At 44.6% G+C, this 26,627-nt stretch overlaps 1 protein-coding gene across 1 annotated transcript; it reads right to left on the reverse strand.

The window, feature by feature from the left end:
• Window positions 1-145: 145 nt before the first annotated feature.
• Window positions 146-26,627, reverse strand: LMNTD2 (lamin tail domain containing 2). Its single transcript, XM_063437499.1, has 9 exons — window positions 26,615-26,627; window positions 25,052-25,161; window positions 24,665-24,747; window positions 23,399-23,585; window positions 14,461-14,580; window positions 9,519-9,664; window positions 7,411-7,523; window positions 1,434-1,480; window positions 146-968 (listed from the first exon to the last, which is right to left on the reverse strand). Exons 1-9 carry the CDS (start codon window positions 26,625-26,627, stop codon window positions 849-851), a joined length of 939 nt encoding a protein of 312 aa, XP_063293569.1. The 3' UTR covers window positions 146-848.

Here is a 26,627-nt window from a genome sequence, read left to right on the forward strand (position 1 = left end):
CACCAGGGAACAATATTGTGGGACAGGACCTCACCAGGAATGTTGGAAAGCCATTATTGTGGATCTGCTTTTCTGATATACTTGGTATATAATAATGATGGATTGATTGTCGTAAACCAGTATATACTACCATCAGGAAAATAACTAGATACATTTTGTTATGTCACATTTAACTAACTAACTAACCCTGAAAGCAGGGGAGGGCTGGCAATTTGCACATTTTGTTTGTTCTCCCAAAAATTGCTAGCCCTCCCCTGCTTACAGGGTTAGTTAGTTAAATGTGACTTATCAGAATTCTTGAGTAGAGGTTCAACTCAAGGGGTGCACATCATGTACAGGTTTCACACATGGATGTTGTTGGAGTCATAATTTATCCCTGTAACCTTCATCGGTATGGCTTGCACAGCTTAACGGACCAGTCTCAGAGAATTGTACAGAATTGTACATGCAGACATTGCCTCTAATGGCAACCTGTGAGTGTGTGACGTTTGTAAACACATTTATAACATACAAATCACATCTCAACTTTACCTTCACATTGGGAAGGGGCCCATTTTTATCAACTGGTATGACACAGGAGAAATAAGCTGAGATATCTAGGGACAAGCTGTCATATTGTTATAAACCTAGCTCGATAGGGCATGTTTATTCAAATGAAAAGCAGAAGATCATCATGTCTGGATGTGACATCTAGTGGAAGGTTCAAAGATAGTAAAGTGTTGCTGATGTAGTTACTTGTCAGCGTGCACTTGGATATCTATGACTGAGAAGGAGCATAGTATGTCATTTCACATGAATGGGAGAAGTTTGAATGTATTTATAGGAGAGAAGTAGAGGCCACCATGTGGTTACAAACACAAGAGGTCACAAGTAAAAGGAATGTGACTGAGAAACTTAAAGCCATGCTTGGAACGAGCCGACGACTGTGTAACAAGTCGTACTAATGGGCTGTTTTGGTTCAATCTGGTCTGGGGGGGAAAAAAAGAGAATTTAATCAGTTGGTTTTTAGTGGACATATGTATAATACGTTGATTGTATATAATTTTTAAAAGATTGATTATTAAATATATAATGTTTAGTCATCTGTGTTCTGTGGAGGTTGATCTAGAAAAATATTATTCTGATAAACCAAACATTTAATCCTAATGAAACAGTCGATTAAACAAGATTATTGTCTAAATTTATATCTATTACTGATTGTAAACATTGTATAATCCAATGGGTTTCTTAATCTCTTTCTAACAAAATGCCCCTAGTAAAAGACATTTTTCTGAAAAACACCCCAAATGTTCACCTCCCGTATCAATGTTTCTTATCGCATACCATTAAAGGTCGAAATAAGAATGTGCCCTCCATTGGAATCGGATCTAGTGCTCAAGTACGGAACAACTGGACTATATGATATACATAAACCATTGATTGTTACTACTTACTGGGTAAACGATAATAGAAGTTGATGATGAATGTCTATGCGTCGAGCCTACGGGAGGATAAAAAAAACAAACCATATCATATCTACATATGAAATAGATTTTTACCTTGTCAATGGATATTGAACAATGTGTATCTTATTGGCCCAACAATAAATTGCTCATTCTAACAGATAAGAAAAGGAAAACACATTTGAAAAGCCTTTCTTAAATTTTTTTCAACAACAGTTTACAACTTTTTACATTTTCGAGCCTAACATTAAATACCATCATGTATAATTTGTACGGCTAAAGAATCAAGTTCAATTGTCCTATTGATTTTTGGGGGAATTTATAGCCTGTAACAAAAGAAGCAGAGAAGACGGTGCTTTTGTGTTTTTTGTTGTTATAGAAATAGTCCTAATGATATAAGATTGTTGTAACCCAGCCAGATCCATTTCACAGAGGAGCAATTAATTGAAGTATTGTGTTTAAAACTGATCTGCCTGTTATTGTAACAAGCCAGCAGCTAATGGCTGAATTGGCCTCAGTAATGTGTCCAGAGCCCTATTTCAACTCATCATTGTGCCACCTGTCTCAAGGCTTGAGAAAATATATTTTATACATGTATCAGTTGGCAGGAGTTTTACGTTTAGTTTTATTTGGTTAATTTGTGATCTAAATCTATAAAGCAGGCCTTACAAATTAATCTGAGATTGTCCCTAGTTGCCAATCTGGTCTGGAAAAAAAATGAGAATTTAATCAGCTGATTTTATGTATGCATACTAGGGAATCTATATAGTTTTCAAATTTGCTGCCTTGTAACACATCTAGTGGCTGTCATTCAAGCGGCCACTAGAGGTGATTCAAAGTCCAGTGCTGCACAGTGTGCAGCACTTCCTTTTAGCATTTCCATGCAGAGCGTGGAGACACTATACACAAGTGCTGCACACTGTGCAGCACAGGACTAGGAAGCACCTCTAGTGGCCTTCTGAATGACAGCCACTAGAGATGTTACAAGGCAGCAATGTAAACACTGCCTTTTTTCTAAAGGGCAATGTTTACATTGAAAGGCTTGCAGAGACAGGCTATAGACATCAGAACATTCCTTATAGAGAGGCAATGATTCAATCCATCTATTTAAGGAGATGCTGATTGACGCGGTGTGGTGTTTCGCTGAACATGCGCAGTAGCCTCCAAATGCGTTCCTATGGTTGAAGATGTATTGAATATCCCAGCTATGGAGCCGGGAACAGCCACAGTAAGACAGGTGCAGTGTGGGAGAAAAGGTACGTTTAGCACCTTTTCAGATTGATCTGAGTGGGGCGGAGGAGTTAAATAGTTAGTTTAACACTGTATTGTTAGGAATACATGTTTGTATTCCAAACGCTATAGTGTTCCTTTAAATTTGGAATTCTTTTTGAATGCACTTTGAATTCTCACTTTACTAAATAACATTGATAATGTTTAGTCATTGATTTGGGTGGTTCTGCACTGGAAGAAAACTTCTGATAAATGTGCACATCATGTAAATGACTGGAAATTTGTATAGGATTAGATATATGTGACGAAATGCCTTCCGTCACTGAGTTTATTGGTGACCAGCTGCCCTTTACCCATGGCTGTTGGAGGAGCCTGATTGCCAGCCTCCTACCTGTTGACTATGGTCCCTGGGAGATTTGGCCCTTCAGGTGCATCATTTGGGCATATTGTACTTTATTGTGCGACTGCTGGCCCTTTAAGAACTGTCTGGGACATATTGAGACTTTGGGTAATAATACCCTTTAAGACTATGGCCCCTGGAAGGTATTACCTGCTAAAGACTCGGTTAGCAGATTGGATTTTATAAGACTGTACCTTTAAATAATATGGAACAATTCTGCAGCTTTAAATGGGCACTTCGGATGCAGCCGAAGTGCCGAAGTAGTCGAAGTGGCCGCCATTCGACAAACGAACACGTGGCGGCGGCCATCTTTGTTCCGTCGAACGAGGTCAGCGGTGTGTGTAGACAAATCCATGGAACTGAAATCGGCTACACACTCTACCGAACACCGCTGACCCTTACCTTCTTTTACGCTTCGTTTTTCAGCTTCAGAGACTAAGTCCCGTTCGAATATTCGAACGCCCGTTCGAATGGGACTTAGCCGTTTTTCTGCATGGAATTGACCGACCGCACAGCCCAAATCTATGGAACTGTTTTGGGCAGGAAATTGTGCTTGCGGTCGGTCATAAAGGACTTCCACCTAACTTTGGATCCACTGGAGGGATTTGTCTAATTTTTGGAAGGGGGTATGTTTTAAGTATGCTGATTCTAAACATGTAGTTTTTATGAAGATTGGATGTACGGTTCTAAAGTTATAGCACATGTATAAAAACTGTAGTTTTCTTGGCTGTAATAATTATGTTAACTGGTTATCTGAGGGGAGGGAACCTGTGGGTTGCAACCGTTATGCTATTGGCTGTTTTACTCCGCCCCTGTGGGCGGTCTTTTATGTGTAAGATGGAAATAAAAGCAGACTGGGTGTGCTAGCACCTCAGATCCTCTTGTACCTTCCTGAAGTCTCGACTCATGTTTGGGGGATTGGAGAACTACACTCTGGGGATTGCTATAATCACTATACTCCCCAGGGTTTTATTGCTGAGCTCTGCTAAGAGCTGTTCCTGTGCCTGCCCTCTGGAATTCGGAGAGGTCCATCTACTGGAAGCTAGATACTGGTCTTGAGTATCCAGAGTGGGTAGCGTGGCGAGACCCCAACCAAGCTGCGGCGGTTCGTGGGAGTCTACAGTGGTTATGGTGTCTGGTGAAGTGCTGGGAGTCCTTGGAAAGCACTAGGAGCATCCGTCAGCGGAAGGTACCCGGTCGGGGTGCAGCGGTTCCGTTACAGTATAGTTCGGTAGTTTTGTGGCAGAGTCAGCTGAGGTATCTGGACAGCATTGTTAACATGGCTGGAAGGTGTAGTTGTACAATAGCTGTTGGCTACCCTTTAGCTATCCCAGCTCTTCCCCTTTAGTCCTCTATGTGCCACACTCTCCCCCTCAGTCCTCTGTGTGCCATGCTCCCCCATCTCAGCCCTCTGTGTGCTTCTTCCGTCCGTCCCCCCCCCTCCCTCTTAGCTCTGTTTGCCACTCTTTCGCCCCAGCCATCTCTGTGCCTCACCCTCCCTTACCTCTGTGTGCCACTCCTCGGTCCTCTGTGTGCTGGTTTCCCTCCACCGCCAGTCCTCTGTGTGCCTCTCCCCCGCCCAATACCTGAGAATGGGCTGTTAACAACAAGCATTCAACCCCTATGGAAACCCTATTTAGTGGTAATACTGAACAGAGTGATGCAGGTCCATCTAATAGCCCCGAATCTGATGTAGAACTGACCGACCAAGGGGTTAACCCGGGTAACTTCAGACCTGCGCAGATGTTGGATCCCACTGTATTTTGGGCTAGAAACCACATCTCCATGAGGAATGAGAATCCTGTCAATCCCGAAAAAGCCATTACTTATACATATTTTGAAGTGGAAAATGATTTACTGTACAGAGTTGAAAAAAATGGTATTTTAAGCAACTATTGGGGCCCCAGGCATATCGACACACATTATTAAATCATGTTTATATTTTTGGGTGGACACCTAGGTCAGGGGACACCTTATTGTAATGGCGTCAATTACAAATTATTGTTTCTCCAGTCCTAAGTGCCAGTTAACAGCATACCGTAGTCCCTTAGTGCACTTACCTATTATAGAAGTTCCATTTGAACACATTGGTATGGACTTTGTGGGATCTCTTGTAAAATCGGCTAGAGGACGCCAGTACGTATTGGTAACTGGACACTATGCTATCCATTACCCTGAGGCAATACCTATGCATACAACTTTAGCAAAAGCTATAGCTTAGGAACTAATGTCAATATTCAGCCAGGTTTGGATTCCCAAGGAAATACTGACAGATCCAGGAACTCAATTTATGTCCCGACTTACAAAATAATTATGTAGTCTCCCTCATACAAAGCAGTTGGAAAATTTAGTATATAACCCACAAACAGATGGTTTGCTGGAGAGGTCCGCCTTTTTTAAACCAGGAGACAGAGTGCTAGTTTTGGTTCCTACTGTAGATAACAAATTCCATGCAAGATGGCGTGGTCCATATGAAGTCATTGAGAGAGTGGGTGAGATTAATTATAAAAGTTAGACAGCCGGGAAGTCGAAAAGAGGTACAAGACTACCATGTGAATCTACATAAGCCATGGAAAGAAAGAGAAATGCTTGTGACAATAGAAGCATCACAACTCCCTCAGGACCCCGCTGTAAATATATCAGAAAATCAGAAACCCTGACTACCCACCAGATGAGGGAGGTAAAAGACTTCATTAGACTAAAATAAAAGATGTTTTCTGCAAAGTTTCGGGGAGAAGTGTTAATAAAGCATGGTATTATCACCGAGCCAGGGAACAGATCCATCTTATGCCATCTACAATATCACTGTGAGGCAGCGGCGTACACAACACGGTCGCAGGGGTCGCAGCTGCGACCGGGCCCGCCACTTCAGGGGGCCCGGCCGCCCTACAGACCCCTGTGACCGGGTATCCACCGCCATCATCTTCTGCGGCACCGGCCCAGGCGGCAAACCGCCGGGGCCGCCGTACAAGGGGTCCATCGGGTGGCCCATGCTGTCAGGGCCACACGATGGATGTGGATTGTCAGGGGGCCCGGTCAGAGCTTGGTGCTTTAACAGCGTGACCGGGCCCCCTGTGATTACATCACAAGCTGGGAGGAAGTGACCGCTCCTCCCAGCTAACACTGAGAGACGCGCGGGAGGAAGTAGAGGGAGTCAGAGTGATCCACCACTGGACCCCAGGGAAAGTCACCCTCCTGCACATTAAAGATAGGAAACAGGAGGGTGACAAACATTGTGTGTGTGTGTGTGTGTGTGTGTGTCTGCCTGTCTGTGTATGTCTGCCTGTATGTGTGTGTGCTTGTCTGTTTGTATGTATGTGTGTCTGTTTTTTTTTTATGTATGTGTCTTGTGTGTGTGTGTGTCTGTATGTGTGTGTGCGTGTCTGTATGTGTGTGTGCCTGTCTGTCTGTATGTGTGCCTGTCTGTCTGTATGTGTGTGTGTGTCTGTTTGTATGTATGTGTGCCTGTCTGTATGTATGTGTCTGTGTGTCGGTCTGTATGTATGTGTCTGTGTGTGTCTGTCTGTATGTATATATGTGTGCCTGTCTGTTTGTATGTATGTGTCTGTGTCTATGTATGCGTGTGTGTGTCTGTCAGGGGCGGGAATATGGAGGGGGCCCACGGATCAATTTCACACCGGGGCACCATGGTTCGTGTGTATGCCACTGCTGTCAGGGATTCAGGGAGGGAGAACACAAACAGTGCGTGAGGTTGCATTTATCTCCCAGTACTTTAACAGCTTAAAAGGACACTATATGCACCCAGACCACTTCAACTCAATGAAGTGACCTGGGTCTAGTGCACTTGTCATTTTAACTTTGCAAGGTAAAGTTGCCATTTTGTCTAGATGACAATATTTTTATTGCAGGATTAAACACAGCTCTAGTGGCTGTCTTCCTCAATCAAGTGCTCATAGATACTGCACACGTGCTGTTTTGCTGCGCATGGATATTTCTTCCTCAATACTTTTCTATGAGGCTTGCTGATGCAGGCGCAGTGAGGGACTGTAGCAGAGGTGTCTCGTGCTAGTAACGAGCTATGTAAAATATATTTAACTGGATTTTTTTAACATCATAGAGGATGGACAGATCACAGCAATATAAGAACTTATAGTCTCGAAAAAGATGATCATTATTTTCGGTATATAGGTTACCTTTAATAAAATGTGCATCACATAGAAAATTTACTTTTGTTATAATAGTGTCTAGCTAATACGTGGGCAGTTGAAACTCACAAATACTATTTGTTGGGCAGAAAGTTTAAGCTAGGACAGATCACGCATCTCTCACTAAGTGCATCACACAGAAAATGTACTTTTGCAATAATAAACCTAGTACCTGGATAAGATCTGAGAGCTGTTGACACGACGTTCTGCCTTGCACCATATCTATAAGCCATGGACTGCCACCTCCTGCAGTGAAGATCAGGAATTGCTGATGTAAGGGAAGTCCTATGTTAGGGCAAAGATTGGATGCATTAGCTTTTCCTGTTACTGTGCAAGAAGCAACCATTCAAACACTCACATCACAAGTGAAAGTGTGTTCAAACTGTCTCTTCTGTAATTCACAGCCTATGATTTTGAGACTAAGCTCCAATTTCACTTTCTCATATCGTAATCTCTTTGTGGCTTAATCTGGGTTCTATTCTCAATGCTAACACTTTATCAAATCAGTTTATATTTCCCGACATTCTTCTTCAACACAATCCCCTCACCTTCTTTATAATACTCTAACTCTACATCAATTCTGTTATCTTATGAGAATATCCCCTTCAACCTCACTCTGTACCTATGTGTATGTTATTTTATTAATTAATATTATTATTAACATTTTATGTATTGGTTTCCATACAAAACCTTTTTTTTTCTAATTCGAAAAGGATCATAATCTCACAGGGCCCTAGATAGGGTTCCAATCTGGGTCACCCACCCCCCTTCAAACATGGAGAATGAATAGCACCAGGTATTATCATGGTGACTGGATCTCTGTCTATCTGCTGGCCCAGAAGCAACAGCCATAGGTCACTGTATGGGTAATCCAACTATGTTTCTAGACCTGTTGTATTGTATGGCACTTACTACAAATGAATATATAATAAATAAAACATGCCACTACAATAACAATAACATTCTAAGGCTCGTTTGAGCAGGGTCCTCATCACCCTATTGTTTCTGCAACATTTTGTAATTGTCTCATTTATTGTTAAATGTCCCCCTTTTTTCTAATATTGTAAAGCCCTGCGAAATTAGTTTGCACAATATAAATGCCAATAATAATAATAATAATAATAATAATAATAATAAGGCAGCTTGGCTGACATGTCGTATGGAAATCTTAAAAACTAAACTTGGGGGCGGGGCCTGACAGCCAAGATGGCCGGTCGTGCTTTCTGAGAGCTCCTGCAATAGAAGGCACAAAAACACCAATCTTGCACGAACTACTGGTGCCAACACCAAATGGAGCCCAGAGAACGACACAGGACCACAAGGGGCACACAATGATCCCTGACCCGCGTCTAAATCACCTGAACATGCCTGAACCAGCCACGAGGCCTACTTCGGTGCGGAGTCTGCAACTTGGGGGAGACGGCCGATCCCCTGACACAGGCCACGCTCGCAAGCAAACACTCAGCACTTAGGTTTGCATACATTACATGTTTAGTTGATGACAATATGTCGCTGATTTAATGCCATGCCTACAAAGAACCGTGTTCACACTTTCAGCCAGCTAGGCAGGGTAATGACCGACCTAATTGCACATTAGAATTAAAACTTGTTGATAGACCGAAGCAGGGTGACTATACCGTAAACCGACTCAGTGGATGGGCGGTGCTAGCCTGCACTCAGAATGTTTATGTACCTATAGTATGTTGTTAGCCTATGTTTTCCATGCCTAGCCTAAACACCTACAGTAAAAAGCGTCTAGACATAGCTATGTAATCTTAAGGATATAACTGTTCAAACTTGTTTATAGCTTAAATACACTACTGATAATAATGCTTAAAGAACATATCTCCTAATGCTGATACTTGTATGTCGAATCACTAGACTGACTTACCACGTTTTAAAAATGTTAAAAAATGTGCTTACACTCCATTGCCACATATGTAGAAACCTGTGATATTGCTGTGATTATGCTTGCTGTTGTGGCAACGTATATCATCTTGTCAAACCATGCACAACAAAAATAAAAAATTAAAAAAATGAAAATAAATAAATAAATAAACTTAACCTTTTTTAAAATGTTTTATTGAATAAAACATGCAAACCATGTTTATCTTTAAGCGATGGTCAACTTTGGCACTGTCGATTTTTGTAAATTTCATTCACCATGATACTCAGATAGTCAACATGTTTATAGAAAATAGACTGTACACTTAGCAGACCATCAAGATACTTTTTAAGAACACCTAGAAGTAACACACGGCTTTAATAGTGAGATGTTACCTGGGACCTGCACTCTCTGAGGAAGTATTGTGAGAAGGACAGGCTTCAGCTATGTGTCTTCGTATGCTCTCTGGGCGTGTAGATGTTACAAGATTTCTTGGGGTGCTTGGAGGGGATACATCCGCTGCTGTGTATGAAGCCACAGGCTGAAAAAAGATAACTAGTATTCACTACCACATTGAGTTTACATGGGAGGATGTAGAGGGGAATTGTAAATTCTATGTAAACTTTATTATAATGAGCTAACATGTCAAGGTACAGTGTGCAGTCACAACAAAGCCTAGAGGAATAATTGTACAAGGTCATAGGATGAGTTTTAGGGAATGGTTACATAGAGCAACAGAATGAGGTATAAAGTGGGGCTACATACAGTAAGTTATATAGATTGTTGTTTATTTATTTATTTTATGTTCTGCTTAATAGTCTCCTGTAGTGATGTACCGAACGGTTCGCAGGCGAATAGTTCCTGGCGAACATAGCGTGTTCGCGTTCACCACGGCGGACGAACACATGCGCGGTTCGGTTTGCCCCCTATTCGTCATCATTGAGTAAAATTTGACCCTGTACCTCACAGTCAGCAGACACATTCCAGCCAATCAGCAGCACACCCTCCCTAGCAGACCCTCCCACCTCGTGGACAGCATCCATTTTAGATTAATTTAGAAGCTGCATACATTTTATTTTTAATTTTTTTTGTAGTGCATGGAGGTATAACAAATGAGCATGTGGTACCCCAACGGCATTCCTCATGCTTTTCAAGTAACAATTGTAACAATAGGGTATATGTTAATACCCTAGTCTGCGCGGAGCCCTCCATGGGTGAAGATGGATTAATCATTTTTTTTGCGCTCAGGTTTTTTATTTCAGCTCAGCTCAGGGGTGGGGGCCGGGGGGAGGACAGTAGGTCCCCCCCTCTTATTGTAACTTAGGACCCCCACCCGCCGCTCAGGGGTGGGGGCGGGGGGGAGGACAGTAGGTCCCCCCCATTATTCTTTTATAGGGCCCCCACCCGCAGCTCAGGAGCCATGTTACTCTGTATATAGAGGGAGCCATGTTTACACTGTATATAGAGGGAGCCATGTTACTCTGTATATAAAGAGGAGCCATGTTACTCTGTATATAAAGAGGAGCCATGTTACTCTGTATATAGAGAAGAGCCATGTTTACACTGTAAAAAGAGGGGAGCCATGTTACTCTGTATATAGAGGGAGCCATGTTATTCTGTATATAGAGGGAGCCATGTTTACACGGTATATAGAGGGAAGCCATGTTACTCTGTATATAGAGAGGATCCATGTTTACACTGTATATAGAGGGAGCCATGTTACTCTGTATATAGAGGGAGCCATGTTACACTGTATATAGAGGGGAGCCATGTTACACTGTATATAGAGGGAGCCATGTTATTCTGTATATAGAGGGAGCCATGTTTACACGGTATATAGAGGGAAGCCATATTACTCTGTATGTAGAGGGAGCCATGTTACTCTGTATATAGAGGCAGTGGCGTATTAAGGGCGGGGCCGCAGGGGTGGTCCGCCCCGGGTACCACTCACTAGGGGGGTGCCCGGGGCAAACTTTCGCATGCCGCCCTGTGTCTTGTGTAAAGGGACCGGCCGCTAATAAGACTATCTACCCGAGTTTCCCATCCAGCAGCAGCAGGGTCCTCTGTTCTCGCGATCCGCGAGAGCGTTGCCGTGGGTTGCCATAGCAACGCTTTCGCGGATCGCGAGAATGTTGCCATAGCAACGCTATACAGAGAAGTGATAGTTTGAGACAAGTTTGGCTTTAAGGTAATTTTAATGATTGCTTGTATCGTGTAATAGGGCAAGTTATCCTAAACTGTAATTATGAATACAACGAGGAATATCATTAATATAGAGAAATATATAACAATAGGTGGTATTTTTTTTTTCAATTCGATTCAATAGATGGTATTTTTAAGAGCATTTACATGGAGCAGCAAATTAATATTTGTTATGACGTAATGGAGGGTTGTATGTTATGTTTATATAAAGCTGGAGATATAGAGTAATTTATATGGATCAGGTACAGTTATGTGAAGCTATGCTTGGGTTTTAGGAAACCGTTATCTAGGTAAGAATAAAGTACTAGAACAATGACAAGTGTACCAGCAGACTATACCCCTCCCTCTCTCTTCTACTTCCTATATACTGTATCCTATTCATTATAGCCGCAGCAGTTTCACTATGTGAACATTACCCCACCCTGACATCACAGGAGGATGTTCTATTTCTTATTACATAAAAAGATAAAAAAGTAGATAAAAAGAACAGATATCCATCACAGCCACTACCTAGTTTCCTCCTATTTCGGCACTACAGCCCCCATAAGGCTTAGTGGCCAAAACATATGACGAGAGATGACGTGTATCACGTGGTTCAGCAAATTTTGCCGATATAGACTTATAATACACTCGTTTTACATACAAACTGTATTGTATGTTGTATTGCTATGCCTTCATTAATTTATAGGTCTTGTAAAGTTTTTTTAAATGTATATCCATATTGATCTGTGATTGGTTGATGAAATTTTGGCGCCAATTTTAATTAATTTTATTCCTATATAAACCCAAAGAAGCCAGGCTGCATGTTTTTACTCCATTGAAAAAGCCTATTGGTGAAACGTTTTTGGATGTATTTAACTGTTTTAAATATTAATAAATAGATTTTGGTCACTACGCTTGTTACTTGTACCATTATCTTTTATTATTTGACCTTCTACATACAACCTGGCATCAACTATTTTTGAAACTTCTCTACTCCAAAGAATCCCAGGTGGGGATCATACCACCGATGCTGTTGTCATAGAGCAGTTAGCCTGTTCTACGTTTAATTTTATTATAGTATAATTTATCATAGTATAATTTTTATTATATCTTACTGGTTATTTATATTTTATTGAGAGCACTATTGTTGCCTTTTTTATCGGTCTTCTGGGTCCCTGATACCTTTATCCTCAAGAACACTCACATCATATCCTATAAGTGGGGATTGTATCGCTGTATGCTATACACACCAGAGCTGGCTTCAGCTCTATCAAATGTGAGTGTAACTTCATTATTTTATCTTTCACACTAAGCAAAACATATTGCACTATTAGTTTCTCCATCTTTTGATGCCCTTTTCTGTATATACGGATATCTGAGAAGCATAAGGACCACCATCTTCTGGTTTTAAAGACCCACATTGAACCCAAGTACCTTATGCAAGACTTTTTCAATCTGGGACTATATTGATTTATACTTACCTTTTTACTGTTATATTGTTTCAATGTGGTGCAGCCCTACTTTGATATTGTATTTGAATTTCTTATTATATGTAGAAGACCTTTTAAAACCATACAACTCTCACGTCACTCTCACAGCTTCAATGTGAGGATCAATGATGCACCTGCATGCATGTGCAGCCATAAGTAGATTGATGCTCAAAAAAAAATCATAAATGACGCTACTCAGCATAATTATGCAAGCTTTGCTGCATTGCCATTCAAACGTTATTTTATTTATTAAACTATCACTGAGTGCTAAACTACATATCCTGCAGTTACGGGCTGCATAACCCATTTATTCACAGAGCTCATTTTGACAATAAAGACCAGGATTGTCTGCTCAGTTCCAGTAATTGGGATATGCAGAATTACAGCAAACAACTAAGATTCGGAGGTTAGTTTCCTTTTTTTATTTTTAAATATTGTTCTAATGTATTTTTATCCATCTTTTTATTCCATTATCCCCATAATAATGTGTTGCCAATTAGGGACTGACACCTGTGCTGGATTGTTTCCCGACTAATACAAACTGCAAATAGACTAGACACTGAAATCCTCCTATTGGCCAGCAGATGGCGGAAAAATATCAAGATAAACCTATCTGAAGCCACTGCTCTCCAAACAAAGTCTCATTGTCTATATAACTTTGTTACCTTCTAATTTGCACTTAATCTAGCAGGGCTCAGAATGAATTTACTACCGAAGTATACAATGAAATAAATTGACCAATGTTATTGTTTTACTCCTTTCCCTGTTCTCAAAATTATATGCTCCTGAGTCCTTTCATTTCCCTAATCTATGTGTCGTCTTGCTCAGAAATGCTTCAGACTTGAGAAAGGGAGGTTATCCTGAAAGCTTGTCACTAAAAAATTCTGTTAGTCCAATAAAAAAGGTATTACAAGATACGAATTTTATCTGTTTTTTACATCTACATCACTGGACTAATACGGCTACAATTTCTACTTATATATATATATATATATATACATATATATATATATATTTTTTTTTTTTTCTGTTGATCACCCCTTACTTTAACACATTTCACACTAACACCCCTTGTCACTATCACTATAGCATTCCACTATTCCTAACAGTCTATGATGCTCATGCTATCTCTAAAAGTCTATGCCTTTATCACTAACACCAACAGTCCACTATCTCTAACACTTAAAATAATTTAACATGTGTGCTTCTACTAATAACACAACCAATGCTCCTACAACCAATACCCCATTTCCCTAACACCCAAATTCTGCTATCACTAACTCTTAATCTCATTATCAATAAAAGCCCATGTCACTATCACTGACACTCAATGCCAATATCCCTAACACCCCTATGCCACTATCACTGACACTCAATGCCAATATCCCTAACACCCCTATGCCACTATCACTGATACCAAGTGCCAATATCCCTAACACCCCTATGCCACTATCACTGACATCATATGCCAATATCCCTAACACCCCTATGCCACTATCACTGACGCTCAATGCCAATATCCCTAACAGCCCTATGCCATTATCACTGACACTCAGTGCCAATATCCCTAACACCCCTATGCCACTATCACTGACACTCAACGTTAATATCCCTCACACCCTCATGTTTCTATCAAGTTTGAGAGGCCTGATGTAGACTTTACCTGACCACTGGCCCGTGATAGAACTGTGATGCATTGTGGATTGCTTCTGAAATAGATCCTTCCCTTCCATATCAGGTCAGTAGGAGGATTGTGGGAAATATTCGCTGCCGATGCCCAAACCTAGGGATTAGTTAATAAAATTACTTTTATTTGATTTGATGTATTTTATATTGAGTTTAAACTACTCAATCATAAACATATGTGCTAGAAATACAAGGGATGCATTTTAAATATAGCCGTAGGGTTATTTCATCATAAAGGTTACCTATCTCATAGGGTTGCTATATACATCATGTTTTCCAGACATTTCGTTATGCAAATTGATGGGTAACATTGAAAAATGCTGCCTTGTAGAATGTAAAATTCAAATGCCGCAGGTGGTAAATCAGGTTATACTTTAATTAGGAATCCTGAAGCATATACATTCTACATATTACAGGGCAGCATTTTCATGTGCTGCCAATCAACATGACAAAATTGCTTGTCCATGGAAACATGGTGGATATGGGGGGCGTGGCCTGGAAGCCGTCGGAGATGGCCGCTTAACTTCGGAGCTCCGACCCGCGCAGCATTGTAAGCAGCACTAAACGCAGCAATACTCTCCCGATGGGGCGCACCAAACGGGCAGATACCCACCAGACCCCCAGGAGACCGCTGAACAGCCCGCACGCCGGCTCCCTGGACGGCTACCTGCAAACACCGAGCAGCCAGCCATGCGGCGCACAAGGCCCCAAGATGGCCGACGGCCAGTACTCATCGCCGGAGACGGAACCCCATGCTCTATCCCTAGCGGACATAAGAGCAGATATCAGGGCCCTTACTGCAACCATGAAGGACGACCTCAAAAGTACCTCAGACATGCTCCATGAGGCAATTAGAGCGGAGGTCGCCATCTTGGGAAGTGAACTGGCAGCACAAGGTAGCCGCATTCAGACCCTGGAGGCCTCAGAACAGGCAATGTCTAGCCGCATAGAAGCTAATAACCTAGCAATTACCCGACAGGGGACTATCCTTCTGCACCTTAGAAGACAAGCTGAAGATCTGGATAACAGAGGGCGCAGATCTAATATAAGAGTTTGCAACCTCCCTGAATCCAACGGAGAAGAAGACGTAGAGGCTGTACTTACTGCCCTCTTCAAAGGTATATTAGGCCCGGATGCACCGCAACATATCCACTTCGACAGAGCTCACAGGGCCACAAGACCGAGAAACATTGACAATTCTCCTAGAGACATTATTTGTTGCTTGCGAGAATTTAAACTAAAAGAACTGATAATGTCCAAGGCCCGCTCCAAACAGTCCTGGCCGTTTCAAGGCTCAGAAGTGGCCCTCTACCAGGACCTGTCACCCCTCACTCTTGAGGCCCGCAGGGCACTCCGGCCGGTAACCCAACTTCTGAGGAGCCGCAACATCCCCTATAAGTGGGGCTTCCCCTTTAGCTTACTGGCCCGCCAAGATAACGAATGGATCCCGATTCGGTGGCCTGAAGAAGTGCCGATATTCCTGAGGCGACTAGGCCTGCCGCCCACGGAGGTTGAAGACTGGATCCTGAGGCCGACAGAACCACGCCCTGGCCCGATGGCACAAAGACTTGCACGACGCCGCAGAGAAGAATCGCTGCACAGACCGCCGGCGCACCGGCCACGCAACCCGGCCCAGCAGGCTGACTAACGATTTGGCACTGAGGCGGACGACCTGGCGTCTCCCCCGGCTGGTAGGATCGAGGCATCCTTGCGACTGAGATCATAACAGCTAAGTACATTCATATTATTATCCTGACACGTATTGACTTTGACCCGGGATTATTGACTTTACTCGCCTAAAACACACGCTAGAGGTGTTGGCATGGACTGACTCCCTGCGGACTGTTGCCACCCACCAGACGACATCTCCCCCACCTGAAGTGGTCAGGGGCACTTACGCACCACCGAGACATTGACAGCTTGGCACTATTGAATGGAAGGGGTGGGATCCTAGACGCTCCTTGGGAGGGGGGGAGAAAGTTGGGAAATGGGACCTTGCCGCTTAATACTGTAGTGCCGCTGCACCCGGATCACCGCCAAACTAGGGGTACAGCCTGATGCTACTCCAGGCTCTACTGGAGGACTGAGAATGTGGGGGAGGGGGATCAGGGTAATGTTGAATGTTGGAAGGGAAAAATGCTTGTGGCGGGTGGGCGAGGGTGGGGGAGGATGAAAATGTATAATGGTGGGAAAGATGGATGTATGACACGGGGCCCACTGAGCACTGTACTTAGCACAGGAAGGTCACAAGGTCACTGGATAAGACAGGTACCATATATGAAGTGTTTATACCCAGTGAAACCCCGGACACACATCCCAGACTTATCTTAGATGCCTCAGCCAACCCCACTCTTAACGCGGACTATCCCACACTCTAGACCGCACTCGCACTGCAGAGACAGGCACCCAGGAATCACGCCCACTGTCACTGACCGACGCCTAGATGGCACGCTCCCACCACCATGACGGCGACGAACTGTAACGACCTGCGCTTAACCTAATCTAACCTAACTGACTCTGACTCGCCCGATGCCACCTGAGAGCTGACTGGTTATGGGACTCTGCAGAGCCTGGACCACCAGACGGGGGAGACTCTACTAACGCAATTTTAGATAGTGCTGACTCAGACCCGAAGGGAGAGTAACCGCTAGTAACACCAGCAACAAAGTGCACACGAGACGCTATATTTTCAGCGGGACAGGTAATCCACCTGAGACTTCCAGACACACCCGCACATCACTTCGACTTGGCATAGGCCACGACCGGAACCAAGCCCGTGTAAACCAGAACCACTGAGGGGGCCACAGCCGCGGCTACTCCGGTATATACCGTGTAGTGGTACGGCTCTGGACACCCACCCAGTTACACGGGACCACATCCTATACAGAAGGGTACACCAACACCTACTACATAAGTTGGTATACACACACACACAGACACACCCTACATAACTGCCGCGCACACACTCCCACCACCACACACGACTAATCACCCACACTCCAGGGGACAACCAAACACAAGTAGGCACACAAGCGCCTACGGAGACACGCCCCGCAGACGTCTTACGACTGTGACGCTGTGTCACGAGGGACTTCATACCCACAGCGCTCTAACTCATCGCTGAACGCCCCGGGGGTGCTCACCTGGCCCCCCGCCCCCCCCCCCCCCCTCCTGCCTCTCTCTCTCCCCTCTGTGCTCTTCCTCCTTTCCCTTGCTCCCGCTCTTTCTCCCCGCCGCCCTACGGCGATTGATCCGGCAGGCCCCGGCCCCGTTCCCGCACACAAGAGGTGGAGACCCCTGGCTGGAGATACGGAGTAGGCCGCTTACAGCTGACCAATGAGTGGGACGCGACAATGGCCTACTCTCCGTCACCCCTGATCATTACGACGCAGAACTGCAGGGGCCTCAACACCCCTGAAAAGAGATCACACCTCTTGAGAACCCTCAAGAGACAACACGTTTCGTTTGCTCTCCTGCAGGAGACTCACCTGAGAGTGGAGGCAAACTCGTTACTCAAAAACCGACACTACCCACTAAACTTCTATAGCAATCACCCCACAATGCGAAAAACGGGGACAGCTATCCTGATCGCAGCTAACCTCCAGTTCGTGCCCACAGACCATCTGTCGGACGGTGATGGCAGATACATCTTCGTTAGAGGAATCCTGGCGGGAAGGATGTATACAGTAGCAAACATATACACCCCGAACTCGGGACAAGCCAGCTTCCTCCGCAGGACACTGAGAAAGTTAGCCAACTTCACAGAAGGAGTGCTGATAATGGGAGGCGATCTAAACGTCCCACTAGATCCTCTGGTCGATACATCCATGGGACGGAGTTGTGTCCCTGACTCAGCCCTGCAAACTATTCGACGATCCCGCAGAACACTTCGCCTGACAGACGCGTGGAGGGCGCTCCATCCTACGGACCGGGACTACACCTATTACTCCACGCTACACCATAGGTATTCCCGGATTGACTACTTATGCATACAGCAGGAAGGACTCACATTCCTCCGAAAGGCTGACATCCACTCGACTCCCTGGTCGGACCACAGTGAAGTGAGGGTGGAACTGGAATCACCACTTTATCGGCCGGCTAGGATGACTTGGAGACTCAATGACGCCTTACTCCAAGATGTACCGTCGAGAACATTGATTGCGGATCACATTCGTCGATACTTCGAGGAGAACTCCACAGAAGACGTCTCAGACATGACCATCTGGGAGGCGCACAAAAGTGTTCTGAGGGGCCACCTCATCAGAATGGCCACACAAAAAAAGAGGGAGGCAGGCGCACAGATTAAAGACCTCACCAAACAGATAGCGGATCTGGAACAGATACATAAAAGAACCCAACACGACCCAACTTACCGTGAGCTGACCCTGAAAAGGAAACAACTCACAGACATCCTGGAACGTAACCACATGAGACAGGTGCAACGCTCAAAGGCATTCTTTTACACACACGCTAACAAGGGGGGCAAACTTCTCGCCCAAATGCTCAGGGGACCGCAGAAACAGGCGCAAGTACACACCCTGCGCACTAGACAGGGCAAGCTTACACAATTCCCAGATGACATCGCTAACGAATTCCGGGTGTACTACTCACAACTATACAACATCCCTGCAACAGATGGTGACACCAATACCGCACAGAAGAGAATTGAAACCACCAGCTACCTACAAGGGTTCGACCCAGACGCCCTCACCCCGGAAGAAGCGGATGGACTTGAAGCGCCTATCACCGAAGGGGAACTTAAGCTGGCCCTAAAATCGGCAAAAAACGGTAAGACGCCGGGCCCGGACGGGTTCCCGGTGGAATACTACAGAAAATTTAGCGATGACCTAATACCGAGATTAGTGAAGGCCCTTAACAACCTACGTGATGGAGCTTCCTTTCATAGGGAATCCCTGGCGGCGACGATCACAGTGATACCTAAACCGGGGAAGAACACGGAACAGGTGGGTAACTACCGCCCAATCTCCCTCATCAACACCGACATAAAACTCTTCTCGAAGATACTCTCCCTCCGTCTGCAGGCCTTCATGCCTAGACTGGTCCACCCTAATCAGACAGGCTTCATCCCGGGCAGGGAAGCCAGAGATAGTACGCTCCGGCTCTTCATGCTACAACACCTGGCGAAACACCTGCAGAAGAAGCTACTATTACTATCCACGGATGCGGAAAAAGCATTCGACAGGGTGAACTGGCACTTCATGATGGAGACACTGAGGAGGGTCGGTGTCGGAGAGGGAATGATGACCTGGATCCAGACGCTGTACCATCAACCTAATGCCAGAGTCAGGGTGAATGGAGCCCTCACGGACAGTTTCGAGATTCGAAACGGAACCAGGCAAGGGTGCCCACTCTCGCCACTTTTGTTCGCGCTCACCCTGGAACCGTTCCTTGACAAAATCCGCAACAACCCCCGGATCCTGGGCCTTACACATAAGACACAGGAACACAAAGTAGCCGCCTACGCGGATGATATGCTGTTCTTCTTAGCCGAACCCCTTGAGTCGCTTCCACTACTCATGAGCGAATTCCGGATATATGGAACACTATCGGGGCTTAAGCTCAACCTGCCTAAATGCGAGGTCTTGAATGTGACGGTCAGGGGAGAGGAATGCGCCACCCTGCAACACCAGTTTCCGTTCCACTGGTGCACGGAATACATGACATATCTCGGGCTCCGGGTCACACCTGAAGCTAGGGATATATACGCGCAGAACTACACACCCCTCCTGACAGACATCCTTGACGACCTTAAGAGATGGAACTTCAACCACATCTCCTGGCAAGGTCGTATAGCAGTCATTAAAATGAACATCCTACCAAGGATATTATACAAGTTCCACACCATACCTCGCACAATCCCACCGACATTCTTTAAAACCCTCCGCTCAGCGTTCCTCAGATATATATGGAAGGGAGAAAGAGCCAGGATCAAACATGACACACTCTGCCTTCCCAAACCGTGGGGAGGACTGGCCCTGCCTAACCTCCACAAGTACTACCAAGCCACGGTTCTACAACGCATCAGAGACTTGCACTTGGCGTCCCCTCACAAACGGTGGACCTCCTTAGGCCGGGAATTAGCGAACAACCACCTACACCTCTTCCTATGGTACAAGGAAGCAGACGCCAAGAAGGACCTCGGGGAGGACTCGCCAATCACCCAGACCCTTAAGACATGGACCCGACTGAGACAAACTTCCTATATCTCACCTACCCCGAGCCCCCTGATCCCCATTGCTCATAACACTTACATAGGCGATGGAATACCGCCTCCAGCATGGCCGCTACCAAACCAAGACGGGTTCATACCACTACATATGGCGGTCACAGACAGGGGGATGAAGACGCTACAGGACATATCGGAAATAGAGAGACCCACGTTGATGCACCAATTTCATTATGCCCAACTCAAACACTTCTATTACAACTTGCCGCATAGAAATAGACTGCACAGAGACTTAACGTGGTTTGAACAATTATGCTTCCAGACACCCGAGGCGGAGGGTACAGTCTCCATAATGTACCAGCGACTGGCGACAGGTGAGAGGGAGAGGAAAGATACCTTCAAGGGGCGCTGGGAAGACGCACTGGACAAAGAATACACAGAAAGTCAATGGGAGCAAGTACTATTGCTGCAACATAAGAGCTCTTCTAGCTCACAATACCAGGAGACGAACTACGAACTACAAGTTCCTATCCCACTGGTACCGCACCCCATCTCTGCTACACCGAATCAGCCCGGAAATTCCAAACACATGCTGGAGATGCGAGACTGAGACCGGGACCCTCCAACATATCTGGTGGGAATGCGACGGTATTAAGCCATACTGGGTGAATGTTGGAGACGAAATACGAAAGATACTAGGCGAACCTCCGAACCTGACGGCAGACCTAGCCTTACTGCACCACACGGATAAATCGCTCTCAGTATATAAAAAGTCGATCCTTCGACACCTCTTGAACGCGGCGAAGACACTGATACCACTGCTCTGGAAGAAGACGCACCCGCCGACGATCGGACAATGGAGACGTAAAGTGGATGATATCCAAAAAGCTGAATCCATAATAGCCAACCTGCTGGGCAAACAAGAAAAGCACGCGGATCAATGGGGACCCTGGTTCTTCTACCGCTCGCAAAACGCAGATGATGACTGAGAGGGATGTGGGAATACGGGACCCGGGCTTGCCTGATACAACTTCCCTACCTCCCCACTGATCTGCCATATCCTCGCCCAGGGGCCGGGGGACAGGTGGGCAGGGACCCCGTTGGGACCGGAGCGGAGGCCTCACCACGGTTGGGAGTGGATATTTGAGGGATGGGGTCGAGGGAACGCTATCAGCGCACAGAGTAACCAGACTTGCATGCAACGCGCGTAGGGAGATAGCTATTATCTTATAACGTAGAATACACACACACTGGCAACCGATGCAACACAAGAGAGACTGACACCACACTGAGCCGCATGGGGGAGGGCGGGCGGATGGAGAGACGAGGAGAGATACATATGGGACGCACACCACACCTACCACCACACGCACATACCAGCACCTATGACCACCTAAATAGGCACCCACACATACACCTGAAGCAAGACTGGCCCAGAGATGACTCCCCAGACACTGGGTACCTTAGCAGACAGATGGACAGCGGGAACATACTGGCTATGGACCACAGTGAACGCATGACCCGACAGCTACCACTTAGACGGCGGGAACAAATAGGGGAACAAGGGAACCACGGACGCTACCCTAGCCCCGTTCCATGCACTGGACACCCTGGTACCAGCAGAACACATGGACACACCACTGGTGAGTCATATCAACTCCCAAACGCAGAAATACCTCAAGGAACCACATAATACCCACCGACGGCTAACGGGGAGGGGGGAGGGGGGGCGGATGCCTCATGCACCCCAGAGAACACATGGTAATAAGACCGTGACAGCTAACCCCTGACCCAGCCTAGTAGTAAACTGTGTCCTGTACTGCCATTCCCACCACAACTGCAACCTGAAACCTACCCACCCAAGCTCAAGTAGGGATATATAGGCCCATACTCAAAGTGCTAGACCCACTCTCCGAGCTCCGAACCACGTCTTACACCTAACATCACTAGACCCTTGTGTATGTTATGGTTGGATAGGTCGCTAAACAGACACCTAGAGCATGTATCTCTCGACACGTCTCTTTATGAAAAGCTATGGATACTACGCTCAATTGCCCCACTTGACACTTCCAATGGTTCTCCTCGAGATCTGAGTGGCCGCACACGGGGGTCGGGGGGTGGGGGGGGGGTCGGCAGGGGGGGGGAGGTATGGGGGGGAGGAAAACAGAAAACAGAATGTTAACATGTTGGCAGTTAATGATGATATGCTCATGTTCAGAGGTGACCTGCGTGTCGCTTCAATTGAAATGATAACTTACAGTTTTTGCATGTTACCGTTGATGTACTGAACGCCGGGACCTGCGTGTCCCAATTAATGTTTACTCAAAGTTGACTAATTGAACATAACACTTCAATAAACACATATTTACAAAAAAAAAAAAAAAAAAAGAAACATGGTGGATATGGCAACCGTATAAGATAGGTAACCTTGTCCACCGGAATGTTTCTGAATATCATTTGCCAAAATGGTCAACCAATCTTAAGGCAGCCAATCAGAGGAGGATTAGGACCCCAAATGGCACTAGGCAGGCTACAAGTTTGGGGCCCCCTTAATTCTTCACAAATGGACATTAAATGGGGCAAAACAAATTCATGGTTTCCAGGGCCCTTATTCAACACATGTGCCCTAGACGGACACACAAGGTCACCTAATGGTTAATTTTGCTCTGGAACCAATATAAACAGCTAACCAATGGTTACTTGACTAATAGCAGTCAATCCCACTTACCGTAATATGCCGTAAAGCTGGCAAAAATATATTTTGTGGGAACCGGTACATGGTAACTGGGTAGTTTCCCTCCAATTGCCAGAGGATGTAACCACTTAAGTCAACGAGGTGATGGTGAGAAGAGTTGAATATCCGGATGAAGTGACCTAAGGCATTAACTTCAATGATTTTCAGTGGACAAGGGGCACTGTAATGAAAAGGTAGTTCAGAGAAACAAAGAAACATATTATGTGACGGCAGATAAGAACCATTCGGCCCATCTAGTCTTCCCAATAAAAGATTTTGAAATACTTTTAATTAGTCCCTGGCCTTATCTTAAGTCTAGTATAGCCTTATGCTTATCCCACGCATGCTTAAACTCCCTCAATGTGTTAACCTCTACCACTTCAGCTGGAAGGCTATTCCATGCATCCAATACCCTCTCAGTAAAGTAATACTTCCTGATATTATTTATACCTTTGCCCCTCTAATTTAAGACTATGTCCTCTTGTTGTAGTTTTTCTGCTATTAAATATAGTCTCCTCCTTTACTGTGTTCATTCCTTTTATGTATTTAAATGTTTCTATCCTATCACCCCTCTCTCATCTTTCCTCCAAGCTATACATGTTAAGGGCAACTTGTATCTAACCTTTCCTGGTAAGATTTATCCTGCAATCCATGAACCAGCTTAGTAGCCCTTCTCTGAACTCTCTCTAGAGTATTAATATCCTTCTGGAGATACGGTCTCCAGTACTGCATACAATACTCCAAGTGAGGTCTCACCAATGTTCTGTACAATGCTCTATCATCTTTAGGGCCCACCACAATTTCACACCTCCCACCTGATCCTGTTTGGCGGAACATCCTAAATTATGGTCCTGCCCTGTTGTCTCTTGTTTGTAGCCTAGCGTACCACATCTGGGGACACCGGGAAAATATCCCAAATCAACAGAGAGCAAGTTCATCACCAGATGTGCTTGCACTATGCATAGTGCTGGTAGGGCATTCAGTCCATGGGCATAGTGTGCCAAAAGCGCTCTATGCATATGTTGCCTTGAACAGGATTGGTCAGTGACTGTCAACCTACATGGTATGCATTCATGCCAGGCTAACAATCTCATTTTTGTGAGTAGTCAGGCCCCGTTTTTGGCGAACCCATCCGTTTTGGCATAGCCAGTGACATAACTTGTGTTACTGGCATGCCACCATTTGCCTGCCTACCCACCTTCTCAATTAAAAAAAAACAACCTAATTTTGGTAGGTATGTAACTTAACCCCAGTGCGTACAATCTGCTGGTTTCCTGCTCCACTGGCACAACATCTGACTTTGCTTGTGTCTGCCGGCTGTTCTTATGCATGGCTGCATCAACCTACAGAAGCAAGAATAGCATAATCAATAATAAAAACAATAACCCCAAACTATTCTGTAATTCCATTTTAGCAGAGATACCATGCTAGATTCCAGCCAATTAGGAGACAGTTTGCACAGAACCATATAGACTGAAGGATCAAGCCTGCAGAAGACTGCGCATGGGTAAACATACCCTTTAGTGAATAATCCCAAAGGGCAACTTGTCTCTGACAAACAACAATAATAATATATACATGTATATCTCGTACAAGCAGAATATAAACAGACAGACATTATATGAATATAATCCAGCTGGCACTTACTGTCTTATTGTCTTTCTGTAAAGGCAAGAACTGCTTTCTTTGTACGCGCTTATAAAAATGTTGAGAAAGACGTGCTCCTCTTCTCGGTTGTATGCTCATATGAACAGGATCTACATCAAAAATAATGTTTTATCATTTTTGTAAAATTGCAAAGAGCTGTGGAATATTATGTATAATAAAAATAAAAAGCTTGGACTAAAATGTTGCTTTATTCATATCACTAATCATCTTATGCATGCAAGTGGTGTTCACGTACTTTATAGTTCAAATGAAGAAATTATACCCAAACCACATTGCAAAATTGATGTGAAAAGGTAGCTGCTAAGGACTTAAAATGCCAACAGCTGGTAAATGCTTGCAGTTAAAAATACTTAACTACAAACATTTACTAGCTGTTGGGATGGGCGACACTTGCATTTAACATCTGCAAAGAATTTACATCTGTCTCTACTGATACCGACCACCATTTGACCTTTACAGTTACATACATGACACATGAAGAAAGACTCATTTTTCAATTAATTTCCACCAGGAACTGCACCAGGACAATATAAAGAGGTCGAACGGGGCATGCACACTTAATCAGGTAATCAGGGCTGGCGGCCTGGCGCAACCATAAGGAGGTAAAGGCGGTGTGGGTGCCAGTTTACATGGGTCAGTGTGTGTGTGTGTGTGTGTCAGTCTGTATGAGTGGGTGGAGCGAATGGAGCAGCAAATTATTTTTGCTTAGGGCTGCAGCAATCCTTGCACCAGCCATGATCATATGAGCATGTTGATCTCGGTGTTCTCGAATACCAGACTTGACAAATTTCACAATTATTTATTGAAAACTACATGCGCCTTATCTATTAAAGTATTTAGTGCTTAAATATACTTAAAGATGTTTTTTTTAAATAAAAGGATGTGTACTGTAAGTTTGCAGTGTTTTTTTCCTTCTTACCTGGATGAGCTATGTGCAATTTTAAGTCAGATGGCAACAGATGGCAGGTTTTTCCATTAGCATAGAAACCAGATGTTTTAGCAATTTCCACTAATCTCTATAGGAGTTAGTACTTTTGGCAATCACTAATTACCAGTCATGTTATACAATGAAAGCCATTTTACCGTTAATTTAGACATACTGGTATAAACGAAGAGGGGGACATGACTAACATTTGTAGAATATTTATTTAAACAATTATGCAAGATTGCCAATAAACTTAAAGGGACACTATAGTCACCAGAACAATGAAGCTTATTATATTTGTTCTGGTGCATGCATTTTCAGAGAAAATACAGTGTTTACATTGCCCCCTAGGGACATCTCTAGCAGCCATTCCTTCAATGCATCTCTATGACGAGGTGCTGATTGGCCCAACCCCGTTTCTGCCAATCCAATGTTTTCTTTAGGGAAATCCCTAGATTGGCTGAAATCTTAAATTCTGATGATGTCAGCAAGGAGGCGGATCGGGGCAGGGCCAGCACCAGTGGACCCACGCAGCGCTGAAAATAAGGTAACTTTTAAATCAAAGAAAATCAAAGTTGGATTTATATATTAAGTGCCTATAGGTACAGAATTCTCACCAATCGTCAACAT

The sequence above is a fragment of the Pelobates fuscus genome, chromosome 12, assembly GCF_036172605.1.
Source record: "Pelobates fuscus isolate aPelFus1 chromosome 12, aPelFus1.pri, whole genome shotgun sequence".
Classification (NCBI taxonomy): domain Eukaryota; kingdom Metazoa; phylum Chordata; class Amphibia; order Anura; family Pelobatidae; genus Pelobates; species Pelobates fuscus.